The sequence below is a fragment of the Furipterus horrens genome, unplaced genomic scaffold (assembly GCF_987537825.1).
Source record: "Furipterus horrens unplaced genomic scaffold, mFurHor1.1.pri manual_scaffold_7, whole genome shotgun sequence".
In the NCBI taxonomy this organism is placed as follows: Eukaryota; Metazoa; Chordata; class Mammalia; order Chiroptera; family Furipteridae; genus Furipterus; species Furipterus horrens.
Window position 1 is genome coordinate 138,055,072 of NW_028327177.1, and position 17,945 is coordinate 138,073,016.

Sequence of the window (17,945 nt, forward strand, 5' to 3'; positions counted from 1 at the left end):
TGATGAGTGACTACTGCTGTTTATTTTTCTAGCTGTGCAAAGCTAAAGTATCATCCATTAAAATATCACGTTACATTTTGTCCTAATTTAAGCTCCTGTTAGGATTAGGTTTAAACATTGACTGAGATTAGGAAGAGTAGGAAGTGCCGGTGGTAAGTTATGTTCAGGAGAATTGGAGATGTTCTCGCTGAGCCTTGGGACGACGCCTTCTCCTGGCTTTTGTCCCACGTCTGCCCCTGTTGCCTTGCTCTGTCGTCTCCCCTCTCTGCCCCCGTTCTAGTTTCCTCTTTCTGGAGACTAAGCTCACTGTGTTGTGTGTCAGAAACTGGGACAAGGCTCTGCTGGGTGATTCTTCTGTTCCAAACGGCGCCGATGGAGGTCACTCAGTCGCCCTCAGCTGGCTGATGGGTGGGTCTGTCTGGGCCAGTGTTGGTCTGATGTGTGAGCAAGGACAGCTGCAGGGTGGACTGCTGGTCCCGCGGGCCGGAGCACCTCCGCGTGGCCCTGCAGCATGGCAGCCTCAGTAGTCAGGCGTCTCCGTGGTGGCTGAGGGCCGCCTGGGCGAGTGTCCCAGCAGACCAGGCACCCTCTGGTGGTCTAGCCTCGGATGTCAGACGGTGTCATTTCCGCCATATTTCGTTGGTTAGAGCCTCACAAGCGCCCTCCGATGAAGGAAGAGCAGGCCCCATCTCTCAATGAGAAGGATGGAAAAGAATCTGTGGGCACACCTCAGTGCACGCTAGAATTTTTTTTTTTTAGACCTTGGACCTGAGCCCTCTTATCCACGTCTCCACTCACCCTGGGGGATGACGTTTAGACCTGCAGCTTTACATCTCTATGCTAGTGTCCCCAAATGTCTCTCTCTAGACCAAACCCTTCCCAAAGCCCCAGGCTTATGTTCAACTGCGGACTGCTGTTCCCGATTCACAGACATCTCAAACTTAGTGTCGAACAGAGCTCTTGATTTCTATTCCGCAGACTAATTCCATTCCCAGCTTTCCCCATCTCAAAAAATGCCACCAGTATGTCAAGCATTTTATTCCTCTCCTCTTAACTATGCCTCCAATCCAGAAGCAAGTCTAGGCAACCCTTCCCCTCAAGGACAGTTCAAACCTGCCTCTCTCTCCATGTCCATTTCCAGGTCCATGACGTCATCATCTCTCCTATGAACTTACTGAAGGAGCCTCTGGAGTTTTCTTCAACTTCCCTGTCTACATCCCTCTCTAATCGTTCTCCGTGGCTACCAGGGCTCTTTCAAGTGTAAGTCAGGATCCACAGGGCCCCATGTTAAATGCTCAGTGAGGTTCTGCTGCTGTTTGAGGACAATCCAAGCTCCTTCTTGTGGCCTCCAAGGCTCCTTGACCTGGCCCCTGGTGCTGCTCCACGTTCCCCTCCACTCTTTCTTCCTCGGGCCAATCACAGGCCTCCTCCTGCACTTGCTCACCTCAGGGCCTTTGCACCTGCTGTTGTTGCTTCCTGGATGGACCTTCCAGCAATTCCAATTACTAGTTCCTTCTTCTCCTTCAAAATTCAGTTCACGCAGCTCCTCCTCAACCACCGAGTGAAGTGCCGTCCCTTTTGCACCATGGCTGGGCCCACGTGTTTCCTCTTAGAAACAACCACACCCTGTAATAGTCTTGTTATCTATCATTATCCCTCTTCCTTTCCAGAATATACGTATATATTCTGTGTCTGTATCTGTCCTGCTCTGCTCAGCACTGTGCCCAGCACCCACCGAGGGACTGGTCTGTAATATACCAGTTGATTATCTCAATAGAGGCTGACGCAGGTGGGCAATAGGAAGGAACGATGTACTTTTTGCTTTGCAAAGGGACATATTTTTTTTTTCCTTCCCCTGACTGATGTTGAGTAGAAAATGATGGGTGAGTTAATTAATTCTCCATCCCAGCTTTTCTATCTATATAGTAAAACAGCCATGAATTTATTTTTCCATGTAAAGTAACTCAAACAAAAATCAAAGACAGCAGTTTACTCTTGCCCCGCGGCACGGTTATAAGGTTACACGCTAACCTATGGTGTTTTCTGATGACCTTGGCTGAAGAGAGACCCGGAGGAGGGCCGACCACCCAGGACCCCTCTCAGAAGGGTGGGAAAGATCCTGCAGCAAAAACAGAAGAGCTCCGACTCTGTCTTAAATGCAGATAATTAGAGCTCTTTTTTTCTAATTTTTCTTACGGAATCCAACCTTCATCTTCCCATATTCCGGTTCTCATACACGGCCTTGGTGTGATTTCCCCGGGCGCACGAGGAGGTAAACATGGAAAAGGCGGCAGAAAAAAGACTGGATGGATTCTCCTCCTTTTTCTTACTCTCCATTTGTCCCAAATTAGCTTGTGTGATTTGCAGAGAGTCTTTAACACAGCAGCCAGTAAATGACAAAAACCCTACAGGTGTGCTTGTTTAGGGTTTTCTTTACGATGGCAGCTGCTAAAAACCAAATACTTCCCACCTGACTGCTTAGAGCTACGTTGAGGGTTCTTATGTTTCCAGTAGAAATAGAGAGCTTTGCAGGGTCGGTGACCAGGCCATATCACCATGGTTACTGTTAAGTGCCCAGGGATGGAATGTCCCGTTTTCTCTCCAGCTTGTGTGTGTGTGTGTGGCGGGAGCGGGGAGACAAATGACCGCTTTTGTGAAGAACCTAGAAAATGGTCAACAAAGAATTTTTTGAGAGAAGTCTTATTACTGGCTCAAGCGATTTACTGAAATAGTCTGCTCTTCACAAAAACACAGAAACCGGAGGAAAACTGAACTGAAACTTGAGACCGCTCACCTGGGGCTCATCACTCTATAAACAGAGGGGTGTCCCCCATCTGACTTTCGTGAGCTAAACGTATTTTGTGGAAGTGACATTCCCATACAATTGGAAATGCTCAAAAACGCTTTCAGAGTTTGAAAGGTCATTTGGATGTCAGTATTTCTAAATGTACAACACATTTTCCCTCCTTCTTGAATGGGGTGCTGGTTCTCCGGTTCGGCAGTTCTGGGATGTGGTCCGGGCCCCGGGGTTTTAAATGCTTCCAGGTGATTCAAATGGGCAGCGAGGTGGAGACCACTGTGGATAAAGCGCTGATCTAGGGCAGCATCTGTCTCTGCGTTCCTGTGGACACCTGGCATTCGGGGCTGAAACCCCTCAATGATGCCTGGCCCCAGGAGTGGAGGGGCCCATATTGCTGGGGGTGGGGGCTGATCTGTAAGGATTCGGGCCCAGACTCTGTGCTGTGCACTTGCCATTGAGGGTGCTCACTCTTCAAGCATCACTTTCTGGGGTTTTTCAACACTAAAAAATCCTCCGATGAGAAATCAGAGTGAATGCTGGCTCACTCATTTTATTCTTTTCTGTTGTTTTTAATCTTTCCCATTTTATTTTTTAAAAATATTTCATTTATTTTAGAGGGAGGGGAGAGAAGGAGAAAGAGAGGGAGAGAGAGGAACATCGACCTTGCACGCCCACAACCAGGGACCTGGCCTGCAACCCGGGCACATGTCCTGATAGGGAACCAAGCCAGTAACCCTTTAGTTTGTTGAATGAAGCCCAACCCACTGAGCCACACCAGTCAGGGCTGGGTCGGCCATTTTAAAGGCAAGTGATCTTTTTATAACTGGCCACCAGGTGACGCTAGAAGTATTGATAAGATGGCAGTTCGCAACAGCAGAAGACCTTCCTAATGCAGTAGGAGAATTTGTAGCATGAAAAGAAGTTTTTAGGGACTTCCGGCCAAAATGGAGGTGTAGGCAGACACACTTTGCCTCCTTCCACAACCGTAAGAAGTTTTACATCTACCTCAAAACAAAACAAAACAAACAAACAAAACAAACAACCAGAAGTACCAGAAAATCAAACTGCATGGAGGTCCAACAAACAAAGATATAAAGAAGTAGCGCTCACTCAGACACATAGGAGGGGCAGAGCCAGGGAGCCAGGGCAAAGAGGACATGGTGTGCTGCTGACAGCAGCTTCAAGGCAGTGGCTGTGGCTGACCAGTGGAAATAGTCACACAGTATAAAAGCCAGGAGGGACACCTGAGGGGTGATCTCAGTCCCAGGCCAGAATGTGCAGCAGTTCCAGAACCAGGAAAATAAAGCCTCATTGCTTCTGACTGTGATAACCAGTGGGGGGTGGGGCAGAGGAAGATACTTCAGGTCTCTCAGCAGAGTCCATTTGTTTAGAGGGCCCCCACAGTCCTAGAATGTCCACAAACCCACCTAGTCTGGAAACCAGAACCAGAGCAACAGCCAGAGGGGTGCCAGTCCCATATAGGAAGTGGGAGAAGTGCCTGGAAAAGGGGCGACTCTTTTCCCTCTCAGACCCCTGCCCCATACACAGAGTCACAAGGTGGTAAAATGGGTTCCCCTGCACTGACGAAGACCTAAGGCTCTGCCCCTTACAACCTAACAGGTGTGACAGCTCTGCCTAAGGCACCAAAGCAAACACAGGAGCCTCTCAAGTTAAGGAGACAGAGAAGTATGGCCCAGAAGAGGGAGCAGATCAAGGTTCCAGTGGGAGAACTAAGTGACAAGGAGATAGCCAACCTAACATATATAGAGTTCAAAACACTGGTAATAAAGATGCTCACCGACTTGACAGACATGTCTGAGTACGGCAAACACATAAGGGAAGAAGTGAAGGCTATGCTAAGTGAAACGAAGGAAAATCCACACAAAACCAATGGTGAAGGGAAGGAAACCAGGGCTCAACTCAATAATTTGGAACATAAGGAAGAAATAAATACTCAACCAGTACAGAATGGAGAAATAAGAATTGAAAAAAGTGAGGAGAGGCTTAGGAACCTTTGGGACAACTTTAAACACACCAACATCTGAATAATAGGGGTGCCAGAAGAAGAGGAAGAGCAAGAAATTGAAAACTTATTTGAAAAAATAATGAAGGAAAACTTCCCTAATTTGGCGAAGGAAATAGATATACAAGCCCAGGAAGGACAGAGAGATCCAAACAAGCTAGACCTAAAGAGGACCACACCAAGAGACACATCATATTTTAAATGTGAAAGGGAAAGGTAGAGAGAATCATAAAAGCAGCAAGAGAAAAAAAAGAGAGTACTTACAAAGGGGTTCCCATAAGACTGTCAGCTGATTTCTCAAAAGAAGTTTTGCAGGCAGGAAGTATTCAAAGTGATGAAAAGCAAGGACCTACCAGCAAAGCTATCGTTTAGAATGGAAGGACAGATAAAGTGCCTTCCAGACAAGGTAAAGCTAAAAGAGCTCATCATCACCAAGCCATTATTACATGAAATGTTAAAGGGATTTATTTAAGAAAAAGAAGATCAAAACTATGAACAGTAAAATGACAACAAACTCGCAACTATCAAAAAATGAATCTAAAAAAAACAAACTAAGCACATAACTAGAACGGGAACAGAATCGTAGGTATGGAGATCATACAGAGGGTTGTCAGTGGGGAAGGGGAAGGGGGGGAAATGGGGAAAAGGTGCAGGGATCAAGAAGCATAACTGGTAGGTACAAAATAAATCGGGGACATTAAGAATAGTATAGGAAATGGAGAAGCCAGAGAACTTATATGTATGACCCACGGACATGAACTAAGGGAGGGGGCACTGCTGGAGGGATGGGAGATACCAGGCAGAAGGGGACAAAGGGGAAAAAATTGGGAAAACTGTAATAGCATATACAATAAAATATATTTTAAAGAAAAGAAAATAATTTTTAGAAAATCTCCAGCTGATGTCAAAAGTGAGTGCTTAAGTGTCCTCAAAGAAACTGACCCCAAAAATCCACCCTGAACTCCAGCGTCTCAGGGACACACAGAACGTTAAAGCAGAAAGGGACCCTCTCACTGTAGGGATAACCTTGACCTACTCACTGCAGTAAAAAAAAAAGGCAGGAGACATTCACGTGGTGGATGAAAGCTTTATCATAAATATTGTGTCTTCCGTTACAAGATGTTCTGTTTGAGTTATATACATTTTAGAAAACTTATATACAGATAATTTTAAATGGATTGTAAGTAGTGTCCTCGGTCTTTCCTACATCAGCTTGGCCGTCATGCCCAAATGTAACATGAAGTTAGAGGGACTTTCCCCCTCCCAGCGGCCCTGACGTGAGGGGAGGGGCCGTCTGCATCGGCTCCTCCCGTAACCAGTGCCAAGGGGGTTGGGCTCGCAAACTGGAGTTGGGGCCATTTTTGTAGAGAGGACTTGTCTGGACCTACTGCGAGGGGCCTCCACTTAGAGGAATTCTAGTTTTGTGAGTCCCAAATTAAAGGCCTTCTTCGCGGCCAGTCAAGCCTGTTAGTGAGGGAGAACACAGCAAACACATAGTCACTATGACTGAGAACTAAGTCTGCACCCATGCCATTCAGATTTGTCATCTCAGGCACTTGAGAAACTCTTCGGACTGCTCTAAGAACAATAGCCCTCTCATATTTGGGAACTTATTTAGGGGGATAAAATGACTTAAAATTTTATTCCATAAAAATATAATCACATTTCAGCTCACAGTGTGCTCTAGGATTCTAGGAAAACCCTCGAAGGCAATTGTCTTTAAGGCTGGCCTTGCAAAACCTGCCTCTGTGATGACAAGGAGACAGCCGAGTGGCCTTGGGGGGCGGCAGGGGGCCGAAAGGGCCACTTCGTAAGTGGGGTGCGGGTTCTCCCGAGGGGATCTCCTTTCTCCACACTTCCTGACCCTTCTTCCTGGACTCAGGAAGATGAGGGGCCGAGCACTTCTGGAGCCAATACTTGCACAAGCAGCCGAGGCGGTGCCTGCCATCTTGGAAATAGTAGCTGGGAAGCGGCGTGTCGGACGGCAGCTTCCGGGGGGCCCGGTTCTCAGACCCTGGGGTCCGTGTCTCCGCCCCTCTTGAGGCAGCGCAGGATGAAAGTCCCCAGGGCCACCAGGGGAATGGACATGGTGGAGGAGGCCACGAGCAGCCCGATGACGGCCAGCGCATACGTGGGGTAGTCCTTGGTCACAAGCTGGCCCTGCGAGGAGAAGCTGAGCCTCAGCGGCAAGAACCACCCCGGGTGGAATGCACGCCCGTGCACTCGGCCCCGCAAGGGTGCTGGGCAGACGAACCCCCCTTGTCTGCCCTCTCTCCCACATACTTCAACCAGGGCCGGCAGGGCCAGTATGTGGAGTAACCTGCAGAGTGATCATCGGGTAGCCAAGGGCCTGGCGTCTGAGGCACTGGGCAGGGCACCTACCCAGAGATCAGGGGGCAGGCCTCCGCTCAGCACAGCCCAGGAGAACTTTCCGGGTTCATGTTGTCCTATACCACACACAGGTGGCTACTGAGCACATGCGACGTGGCTAGTGAAACTGAAGAACCGAATTTTAAATTTTACTTAATCGTAATGACTTTGAATTAAGATCGCTCCTTGGCCATTGGCTACCCTACTGAACAGCACGCTGTGGTCTCAAGAGAAGCCGAATGAATCTGGGTTTCATTGGCGGGACATGGATGTTTCCCCAAATGCAGTGCATTGAAACTGACGAGAAATGAGGCTAAAAAGCCGATAAATGCCATCTTTCCGCAAAGCCACAGGATCGCCGTGTCCCGGGACAGGGGCTTACTGTCAGCCAAGTCTGGTTTGTAACCAAAATGCCGCTTCAAGTGTGGTGCGGGGGAAGCAGCCCGCAGGCCTTCTGTTGCTGGCTGGTTAGTCCTCTCGTTCTGCACTGACAATTATGTACGAAAATTATGTCTGCAATTACGTATAACAATACATAATTGGCACTTGTATTTTATGTACCTTTATTTTCCATTTCATTTCTCAAGGGCCATTCCTGTTGCACCCTACAGAAGTGGGAGCCTGCTGTGGATGGAGAAAACACCCTCGTCCTCCGCCAGCCCGAGACACTCGCTCGACATCACCAGACAGAGGGGGTGCCTCTCAGCCACTACCTGTCTTGCGTGTACATGGAGTGGCCTGGAGTGGCACAAGCTGGTCCGCTGGGCCCATCACACGCTGCTCTGCACACACCACACACACTCTATGCTAAAGGACGGTGCCTTCTACCCACTGAGAAAGAAATCCAAATTGGCCACTTTTTTTTCTATGAAAGTGTGTCTATGTGAGGACATCCTGGGCTTTCCAGGACAGACAATGGCTGTCCTGGTTGTTAAAATGCCCTTCTGGTGGGAGGACAGTGCCCTGCGTGAGCCTGTTCCGTCTCAGCCACACCCTGGGCCAGGCCTCCCCAGGATCCAGCAACTCAAGTGTTAAGGCAAGTCCCGCAGGGCGCAGAAGCCTGCTCCTCCCAGGGTCCCTGGCCAGGGTCAGAGGCCATGCCCTCCAGGCTTGCTCTGCCTTTCCTAGGAGGCCTGCGTGGACTGGAGGGAGTCAGTCAGAGGGCCTGCAGGCTGGAGGCAGGACCCAGCGCCTGCCTGCAGCTTTTTCCCACTCCCAGGAGAAGGCCCACAGGGAAGTTTGGGATGGTCTCACTGTTTACTGCAGCACAGACTGAAAAGCTCAAAGCCCAGCTCTGCTGTCCTGCACTGAGTCCTGAAGTACCTGGGCAGTGTTTCCACGTTGTGACAAATGATCTGCCCATGCTGTGACAGACATTCCCTGGTGTCAGAAACTAAGGCCTGTGCTCTCGAGGGAGCTTGGGGCCCGAGAGGGCAGGTACCTGGGAGGCGTCCCAGGCTTGGTACTGCAGGGTCCCCGTGAGGATGTAGTCACTCAGGTAGAAGAGCAAGAGGCTGATGATGATCAGTGGGCTCACGCCGGCCCACATGACCTTCCAGTACCAGTTCAGAGGGCGGCCGGTCATGGCCTGAAGGTCACTTGCAAATCTACTTGGAAAATGGGAGAGAAAGTCTGGATTATCCACACTGTTGGGGTGGGGTGGGGGTGGGGGGGCTCCAGCTTGCTCCACTGAAGTTTGAAGACAACCCCAGGGCCTCCCTCTCTGACTTCTTCTGCAGACAGGGGTACTGAGTGTGGGGAAGGATGAGGGGCTAAGGCCGCCATAGAGCGGGGGCAAAGCAACCACCCCACAGAGAAGTGAGGTCAGAAGGCATCTTCCGGGGGCCGACCTTCAGAGGAAGGCCGTGAGTGTAGACCAGAGGGCAGGTCCCAGCAGTGGGGGGAGGGGGGATGGATAGCGTGGGATATTGGTCCAGGCAGCCCCAAAGCCAGGGGACCCCCAGGGGCAGCTCGGGGTCCCCTCCCACCCTAGTGCCTGCCAGGGACTCTACTGATCATTAGAAACACCCTAGAGGGAGGCCCTGGCCCGGTAGCTCAGCTGCCTACAGCATCGTCCGGCTACACCATAATCAAGTGTAACAAATCGATGTCTCTCTCGCTTCCTTCCTCTCTCTAAAAATCGATAAATACATTTAAAAATTAAAAAAAGAGAGAGAGAGAGAGAGAGAAACACCCTCAGAGGGGAATCCCTTTTGTCCCCTGAAGCCACAGCAGGTTTTCGGAACGGGCGGACAGAGAGCCAAACCCGGGACTGAAGGCCCAGTGGCGGGCGCTGGGAGCGGTGTGGGGAGCAAAGCCAGGGCAGCGCCTGTCGCCCGGGGTGTGGCTGCCCGCAGACCGCCACTGCATTCCATCGTGTCTGCGGACTTCCTTTCCTTTTCTTTAAATTGACTGTGCCTAAGAGTAGCAATAACATAACAGCATCCGTTTTATTGTGGGTTTGATAGGCTAATCATATCGTTTTTAATACGCACAGAAGTACGGAAAGCATCGTCAGCACTTTGGGAAACGCGGAACCAGCAGCTGCCCGTTTCACAGCAGGAAAGGACCAAGGCCCAGGGCTCCGATGTGACTTTTTGGAAGGCACCCAGGATGTGGCAGATCCGGTCCCGGAGCTTTAAAACTGCTCCGCAAACGGGAGAGGGAGTTGCAGAGGAAGGGTGGGGGCCGGGGTGGGGGTGGGACGGGGTGAGACTATTGCCAGCTGCGACGACCGCCACCTGCCTCGCTCAGACCCACGGCCTGTCCCGAGCTCCCGCATGAGTCCGTAGAGACCGCTACCTGCCCCCACGCTGCCGCTGACCTAGCGGGACCCTAGGCTCTAGTCCACGGAGACTCGCGTGCATAATGTGCACACCTGGGATTTTCAAGACCATACGTGGCAGAAAGTGTTGGGTTTTCTTGTCCTTTGACCTCCCCTGCCCTCCACTTTTCTGGCTAGAGAACGTGGGGGCGGGGGGGGGGGGGGCTGGCTGCCTAAAAAAAGGCCACATGGCACTGTTGCAAAATGGCCGCGAGATGGCGCTGTCCCCTACGCGCGCAGAAAGTCTGCCCTCTGCTGGCCATTCCCGGATCTGGCTGTTTAGACATCGCCAGGGCGCTTTTGGTTTCTCCGTCCATCCCCACCGCCTACCAACACTCGCTGTGGACAGACTGGCGCCCCTCTCCAGCGCCCCCAGTGGGCCCTAGGCTCTGCTCCTCTGTCCCTGGCCTTCTCTCTTTACCCAGAAATACTCAGACTCTCAGATGACCAATCTTTCTCTCCTTCTGGATGGACATTTCCTAAGTGACCAATTTGTCCCAGTTTACCAGGGAAGGGTTTAGCACTGAAAGCCCCCAACATCCCAGGAAACCCCCCTTTCCCTGGAAAATGGGGTGAGTCAATGTTACCAGCTGTGGCGGGAGGAGTAGGGGTGGGCATTCCTTGACCACACAAGTTTTAGAAACGCTGCAAATTACAACCGCCTCTTGGACAGTCACAGTCGTCTTCAAGGTTCTGAGAAATTTGCCTTTAACTTGTGTTCTGAAGTTATCTGGTCATGGAAATCCCCCAGCAGGGCTTCCAAAGAGACAGTGGGAAAGTCCGTACAGGGGACCGGTTCCCAGGGGCCACAGTTGGCCCCTGATCTACCTGTGAACCGCTCCAAAAATTATAAAGACCTGGGTGGGGAACTGCTTGGTACGGCCCAACTCATCAGACTCACATTCGATCAGCAGTTCCCCAAATGTAATGGGTCTCAGCCTCCTGGACGTGTTAACATGTGGGATGTGATCCAGGGGCTTGTGGGGGGCGGGTACTGGGACCCTGCACCCTAACAAGCTCCCTGATTCTAACAAGCTGTGACTCTGGGACCACACTCGGATTGGTTCTCAGGGTGTTGGCCCCGCCCCGGACTTACCTGGAGCTTGAGCCCTACCTGGACCTATCTAATCAGGGCCCTGCCAGTGAAGCCGGGGGTCGGTGCTGGAAGTGGCCCCCGGGTCTGAAAGCTGCTCTGGATCCATGTTCTCAGCCCGACCAGCCATTCCATCCCCTGGGAGATTAACCACTCCAGAACTGTGCTGTGCACCAGGGTTGAGAACTTAGCATCTGAATCTGCCCAGCATCTAAGGTCTAAGTTATCAACTGGACCTTGGTCAGCGAGCTTGAAAAATACTGGTGTTGGCCAAGGGTTGGAGCAGGGGATTCCCTGTCCCTGGAGCCAGTGGGGTCCAGCAGGGTCAACAGGCCAATATCCTTCAATAAAAAGTAAAAACAGCCCTGGCCAGTGTGGCTCAGTGGATTGAGCATCAGCCTGTGAACCAAAAAATTGCTGGTTCGATTCCCGGTCAGGGCACATGCCTGGGTTGGGGCCAGGTCCCCAGTTGGGGGCGTGCGAGAGGCAACTACACATTAATGTTTTCTCTAAAAATAAAATCTTTAAAAAAAAAAAAAGGTAAAAGCACAGGAAAGGAAATGGTTGTAGGCAAACTGGAGGGGGGGGCATGTAGCGAGGCAGAGAATTAGCTGTGATCTGGGGGCAGATTAAAGGCCCTACAAATGCCGAGCTTAAAGATGAACATGCTGTGCACACTGAGAGAGGGTTGCTTCTGGGGGTGCGGCTCCCCAGCAGACAGCGGGGCGGGGCCTCCTCACCTCCTCAGCCCGTACACGTAGCACACCGCCATGACCTCCACCAGAACGATGAGTAGCAGGGACAGCGTGGCCGCGTAGTCATTGAAGATGTCGAACCAGTAGTTGCCGGCCTCCGTGGTGAACACCAGACCAATGACACAGCTGATGAGGCACACCAGACCTGGGGCCACAAGACCACGGGCTCACCTGCCTGAGACCCACACCTCCTCGTCCAGGTTTCGGTGGGGCAGCTGAGCCGTGGACGCCAAAGGGACTCTGGCTGATGGGCTCGCCCAAGTGGGCTGGAAGAGCTGGAAGAACTGTCATGGTCTGGCCTCTCTGAATGCCCATGTCATGGGTGTGTGTATGTGCCCACGTGTGTGCTTGGGGGTTGGGGTTGGGGACAAGGTGTCCCAGGGAGTGTCAGCCAGTGTCACTGATGGTAATTCACAGACCTGTCCCACAGGGGACACCAGCTCAATCGAAAAGAGAACATTGTGGCCCTTCCTGTCTCGGGGAGCTCACCCAGGCTGAGTCTTCTGATAAGGTTAATCCCAACAACTCTGTCCCTGAGCTCCTGGAAGGGACAGGGACACTGGGGCAGGAGATGTGAGCTGCAGGGTAACCCTCACAAGACTTCCTGGCGAGGACTCATGTCTGACCAGAAGTGGGGAGTGGGGCAGGCAAAGGTAAGAGAAGACTCAAATGTTTACCCAGCTCCCACCCTGCCCCAGGTATTTGCCATGCATTGGGTCTTAAGCCTCTGAGACAGGTATCAGGAGCCCCCTTCTGCAGGTGGGGAAGCCCAGGCTCAGAGACGCTGAGTAACTTTCCCCATGCCCCACAGCACGTAAATGGCAGTTAGGATTCAGACACAGGCCCCGCAGCCTCCAGAATCTGGTCTCCTTCGGCTGCCTCTCTTGGGCATCCTGTGAAGTATCTGATCATATACCACCAGCCACTGTGCCCTGTCCTGAGGCGGACACACGGAGGACAGGTTAGCAGGGAAAGGCACACATAACGCGGCCATGGGCGCAGACAAAGGGTGGGCATTCCCGCTGGCTGAGCAGACTTCAAGGAGATGAAATGCGAGCTGGGTTTGACCTGGGCTGGGAGGACGGACATCTTGGAGGCAGAGGGACAGCGTCATCAAAGGCAGGGGAGGGGTCCACAGGGTTGGAGTGGAGCAGATGGATAGTGGAGGGGTTGGAAGAGCAGGTTCCCCCCCCAACAACCCTGCAGCCCACCAACGGGAGAGAAATGGTGGTGTCTGCTCTTCTGATGAATTGTCACATGGGCGGGACAAGGACAGACAACAGTACGGGTGGGTCTCAGCTTGAGTGAAGACAGCACACAGAGTGTGGTTTCATTTATGTGAAGTCAAGAAAGAGGGAAACAAGCATCAAATGGTAGCCGTGAGAACGGAGGTGACTCTGGGGGAGGGGCTCTCTGGAGTGGGAGCTGTGCTCTGTGTCTGGGCCATTGTGGTGGTTACTCGGGTGGACACACATGTAAAATTCATGGAGTTTAGGCTTCAGGAGTGTACACGCTATCATGGTTATATCTCAATTGAACAAAGACAAAACCAGCTTCTCTCCTGGCCTCCAGAGCTGTGGGGGCCAGGTTGGGGGGGCTGGCCTCTTCCCAAGGTTGGGGTGGTCACTGCATGTCCCCATGGGGTGCAGAACCAGATGCACAAGGTCCCAGATTGCCCAAGGTGAGGAGAAGGTCAGGGCAAGGCCACAGTCCCCGTGGCCCTCCCAACAGGCATGTGGCCCCTGAGGCAGCCCGTCTGGCTGCTAGTCCCCCACAGCCCCCCCGCCTGCCTGCCAGCTTACCTGAGATGGCCTCCTTGGGCAGGCGGCTGGAAATGGCCTTGCTGTCGGTCAGAGGGGTGAGGATGGCGGCCGTGTTCCCCAGCATGCTCCCGATACCCAGCATCAGCAGCATGAAGAAGTACAACACGGACCACAGCTGGGACACCTCCATGTTCTTAATGGCCTCGGTGTAGACAATGAAAGCCAGGCCGGTGCCCTGGACCGCCTGCCCAGGGAGAGAAGACCCCAGTTACACACGCACGCGACAGACAGCTCCTCAGACACACCCAGTGCTGCTCAGCAGCTGCGTGGGCTGCGGACTTCGGAGCTGGCCGTGAGAGGCCACACGCTGAGGCTGGGTCTCCCATCTGGGGCAGGCAGAGATGTAAGCTGTCAGGAGTCTGTAAGTGTGAAGAGACATTTCTGTCAACTGGGGACACCGAGTTCCCCTTTCCTGCCTCAGCTCGCATACATCCTGGCTAAAACATCATAAAACAGCGTTTGGGTAATTTCTGCTTCCAATGTCATGACGGATCGGTGTCTGAGGCTTTGGTGGCTGGGAGCTGAGGCGGGATGGTGGCGCCAGAGCAGCAGGTGCGGACTGGTGGGGAGCCGGCCCGGCCAGCAGCCAGCCGGGACGGCCGGGGCTGCTCAGTGGCCGGATTCCTGCGGAGGGGGCAGTTGTCCCCTGGCTACCAGCTTCCGAAGACCAGAAGCAAGCCCTCTCTGGGGGAAAGGTCCCCAATTCGGACCCCCAGAACCCCCAGAGATGACTGAGCAGTGAGCTGCAGAGATTTATAAACCCACGAGGAGATGAGCCACTATGACCAAAGGGTCGGCACAGATCAGAAATAGGACTCGGAACGCCCTTCCTAAGAGCAGCTGATGCTGGGGAGTCAGATTCAGACTATAAACTGGCTAATGGCATCTTGATGGGGACCGTGGGACCTCAGCCCTGGGTGCACACAGCAGGGGTCCCACTTGTAGAGAATTTACAGGTAACAAAACCTACTGGAGTTGACCTGCTTTTTATCATTATTATGAGCTGACAATTGTCAATGATGTCAGTGATAAAACACTCCCCACCCCGGGGACTGACTCTCCCTCTCCTGCCCATGGGCATCAGCAACCACTATGTAGGATGTATTTAAAGAAACAAGAGCTAAAATTACCAAGATAAACACATAACTAGAAACTATTGAAATGAAAAGCAAATTAGAAAAAAGAGTGTCGAAAAACTTGAGTTAAAAGGCTCAATGGACATTTCAATACCACCCATAGCTACTGAGAGAATTAGTAAACTGGGAGATATTTCCCAGGAATGAATCCATAATGAAGCACAAAAAGAAGGATAAGAAGGTGGGAAAAAATAAAAGAGAAATTAATAGTCCCGTAGGGTTGATGAGAAGGTCTAACATAGGCCTAAATAAAATTCTAAAAGGAGGGAAGAGAGGAGAGGCAACGAGTCAGAGAGGATACATATGAATCCTCCAAAACCGGTAAGCTGCGGGGACGCACAGGTCAGGAAGCCCAGTGGGATGACGAAGACACACACCCACGCACAGACTGCAGAGGCCAAGGACAAAGAGAAGGAGAGAGACATCGGGGTAAAGAACTGGGGAACCAGGTGCTTACAGGAGGTGAAAGAAGATTTCAACAGCAAGAATGGAAGCCAGAATCACAAGGGAAATATCTTCAAGGTGTTGAGAGAAAAGAGCAGTTAACCAGGAATTATCTCCTCAGGGGAAAACTGTCCTTAAAAAACAGAGGCCAAATTACGGGCTAGAAGATTTGAACGAGAAGAAGGGCTCTCAGGCTCCCGGACTGGCTGGCTCTGGCTCTCTGGCTCTCTCGGACTCTTCTTCCTCGAGGATGCCCGGGTGAGCGTGTTGCAGCTGCCTGCGCTTCCCAGCGGATGGTATTTAGGATGGGAAGGAGCTCTGGGCACAGCCTGGGGGTGGCAGGGTTATTTTGCTTTGGGTGTTCTAGAAGGGACAACCTCTGAGACAGAAGCCTGCCGTTCTTCCAAAATTGTGTAGATTTTGTATCTTATGTTTTAATTTGTAAACTAACCCCATAAAAATAAGATAAATAAAAAGTAACAGCGGGGCTGAGAGAACTCAGGTGTTAAAGAGTTTGGCCTCAATTGAAATGCTTATGTGACTGATGCACGTTGAAAGCTATTGTTCCAAAATTGTGAAGCTTTTGCATAAAGACTCCTTTCCTACCTCACACACACACACACACACACACACAGTGGGGGCCAAACAGAAACAAACTCTCAGGTACAGAGAACAAATGGGTGGTACCAGATGGAAGGCAGGTGGGAAGATGAGTGGCAAGAAGAGGGATTACGAATACAGATGGCCAGTCACAGAACAGTCACGGGAATGTAAAGGGCAGCTTACGGAATATAGTCAATAATATTGTAATAACTAAGCATGCTGCCAGGTCAGTGCTTGAATTATTGGGGTGATCACTTTGTAAATTATATGTGTCTAAACACTATGCTGTACACCTGAAGCTAATATAATATTGTATGTCAACTGTAACTGGAAAATAAATTAATTTTTTAAAAGTTAATTTACATACAAAAATTAATTCAAATGCAGACATTGAAATATAGTATAAAACCGGACAACATTTTTCATTAAAAACCTACTATAAAGGAATGCATTTTAAGGAAGGGAAGAAAACAAAAAACAAAAAACCCAGAGGATGGCTGGGGTGCAAAAATAATTGGTGAGTAAATAAAATGGTCAATGAAGATAAATACAAACATTGTATCAAATAGCAAGAGTACTAATTTATGAGTTTAAATAAGGCAGAACTGGACAAAAATGGCATTTAGGACAGGAGGGAGGAGTTGAAAGTACTCTTAAGTCAAGACAGTAACTTTAGATTTTATTAAGTTAAAAATGCATGGAAAATTTTCAAGAAGAGAAACGGAGCATACAAATTCCAAACAGTAGAGAATAAGAGGAATGAGGAAAACAAACACAATAGGGGAAAGCAGTCTAAATAAATCAATAACCACACGATTCTTGGACATTGAGCCAAGCTCAAAAGTAAGCGAGGAAGACTCCCGGGTGCCAAGAACAGAGAGGAAATTTAAACCTGAACAGAAGCGAAAGCCAAGGCCTCGGGGCTCGTCTGAGTGGGAGGGCTCTAAGCCCTGAAGGTTGGGGTCAGGGCCTGGGGGTCTGAGGCTTGCCTGGGGACAGGGGGTCCTATAAGCAGACAGCCCGGAGGAACAGATGCGGGGGGCCTCATCCACAGCGGGACCCAGATGGCGTCACCCATGAAACAAAAGTGCCAACAAACCTCCAAGGTTAGCTTGCTGGCAACGGAGACTTCACTAGCCTCTATTCTTGTAAAATATCCTCTAGCTGCCCTCTCTAGACGTGATGTCTAGGAGTATTAAATACAGGAATTAGACAGCTATGCCCTCTCTCATTCTGCTTCCACTGTGCTGGGAGTCCTGGCAACCACAGAGGAAAAAGAAGACCATGGAAGGACTGAAGAGTAAAATGCAGGCAGGTGCCATGAGAGTTTATGTAGAAAACCGAAGCAAATATATAGACAAATACAAGGATCACTAAGAGAATCCATCAAGGTGGCTAGATACAAGATCAACAGACAAAAATCTTTCATTCCCCTTTGCCACAAAAAAAAAAAAAAAAAAAAAACACAGAAAGAGGAAATAAAGACACCATTCGAAATAGCCACAAAACAGAAAGGTACAGTAGTCTGTCTCTATATCGCGGTTCACTTATCGCAGCCTCACTGTATCGCGGGATTTTTAAAAAATATTATATTTAATTATTTATCGCAGATTTTTTTGCTATATCACGGGATTTTGCGGTACTACACAGTAAATACTAAAATAAATGTAAGGGTCCTACGTCGCGGATTTTCACCTATCGCAGGGGGTTCTAGAACGTAATACCCGCGATAAGTGAGGGATCACTGTACCAAATAAAAAGCTAATACAAGATATGCCAAGATATTCAAGGAGAAAATTAGTCGAAGGATATAAAAGCAGATCTACATGCGTGATGAGCTACTGCACGTTCCTGAATCAAAAGTTACGAAAAGCCCTGAATCAAAAAAAAATAATAATTCTTTCTGATTTACATTTAAAAAATCAATGCAATTCTAATAAAAATTCCTAAAGGAATATCTTCCCTCAGGGACACTTGTCAAACCCATTCTAAAACTAATGTGGGGGCGGGGGGAGAGCCCAGCAGAGTAAAGATAATTCTGTAAAATACAAATAAGGGTGACTTTAGCAGCAAT

General features: G+C 50.3%; 1 protein-coding gene across 1 annotated transcript in view; it reads right to left on the reverse strand.

Annotated features, from left to right (window-relative positions):
• Nucleotides 1-5,992: 5,992 nt before the first annotated feature.
• Nucleotides 5,993-17,945, reverse strand: part of SLC6A20 (solute carrier family 6 member 20) — a 32,967-nt gene continuing 21,014 nt past the window's right edge. Inside the window, exons 8-11 of the mRNA XM_090284629.1 lie at nucleotides 13,668-13,872; nucleotides 11,851-12,010; nucleotides 8,635-8,800; nucleotides 5,993-6,983 (exon numbers count right to left, since the gene is read on the reverse strand). Of these exons, the coding sequence (XP_090140755.1) occupies nucleotides 6,831-6,983; nucleotides 8,635-8,800; nucleotides 11,851-12,010; nucleotides 13,668-13,872 (684 nt within the window). The 3' untranslated portion in view covers nucleotides 5,993-6,830. The remainder of the gene's footprint in view (nucleotides 6,984-8,634; nucleotides 8,801-11,850; nucleotides 12,011-13,667; nucleotides 13,873-17,945) is intronic.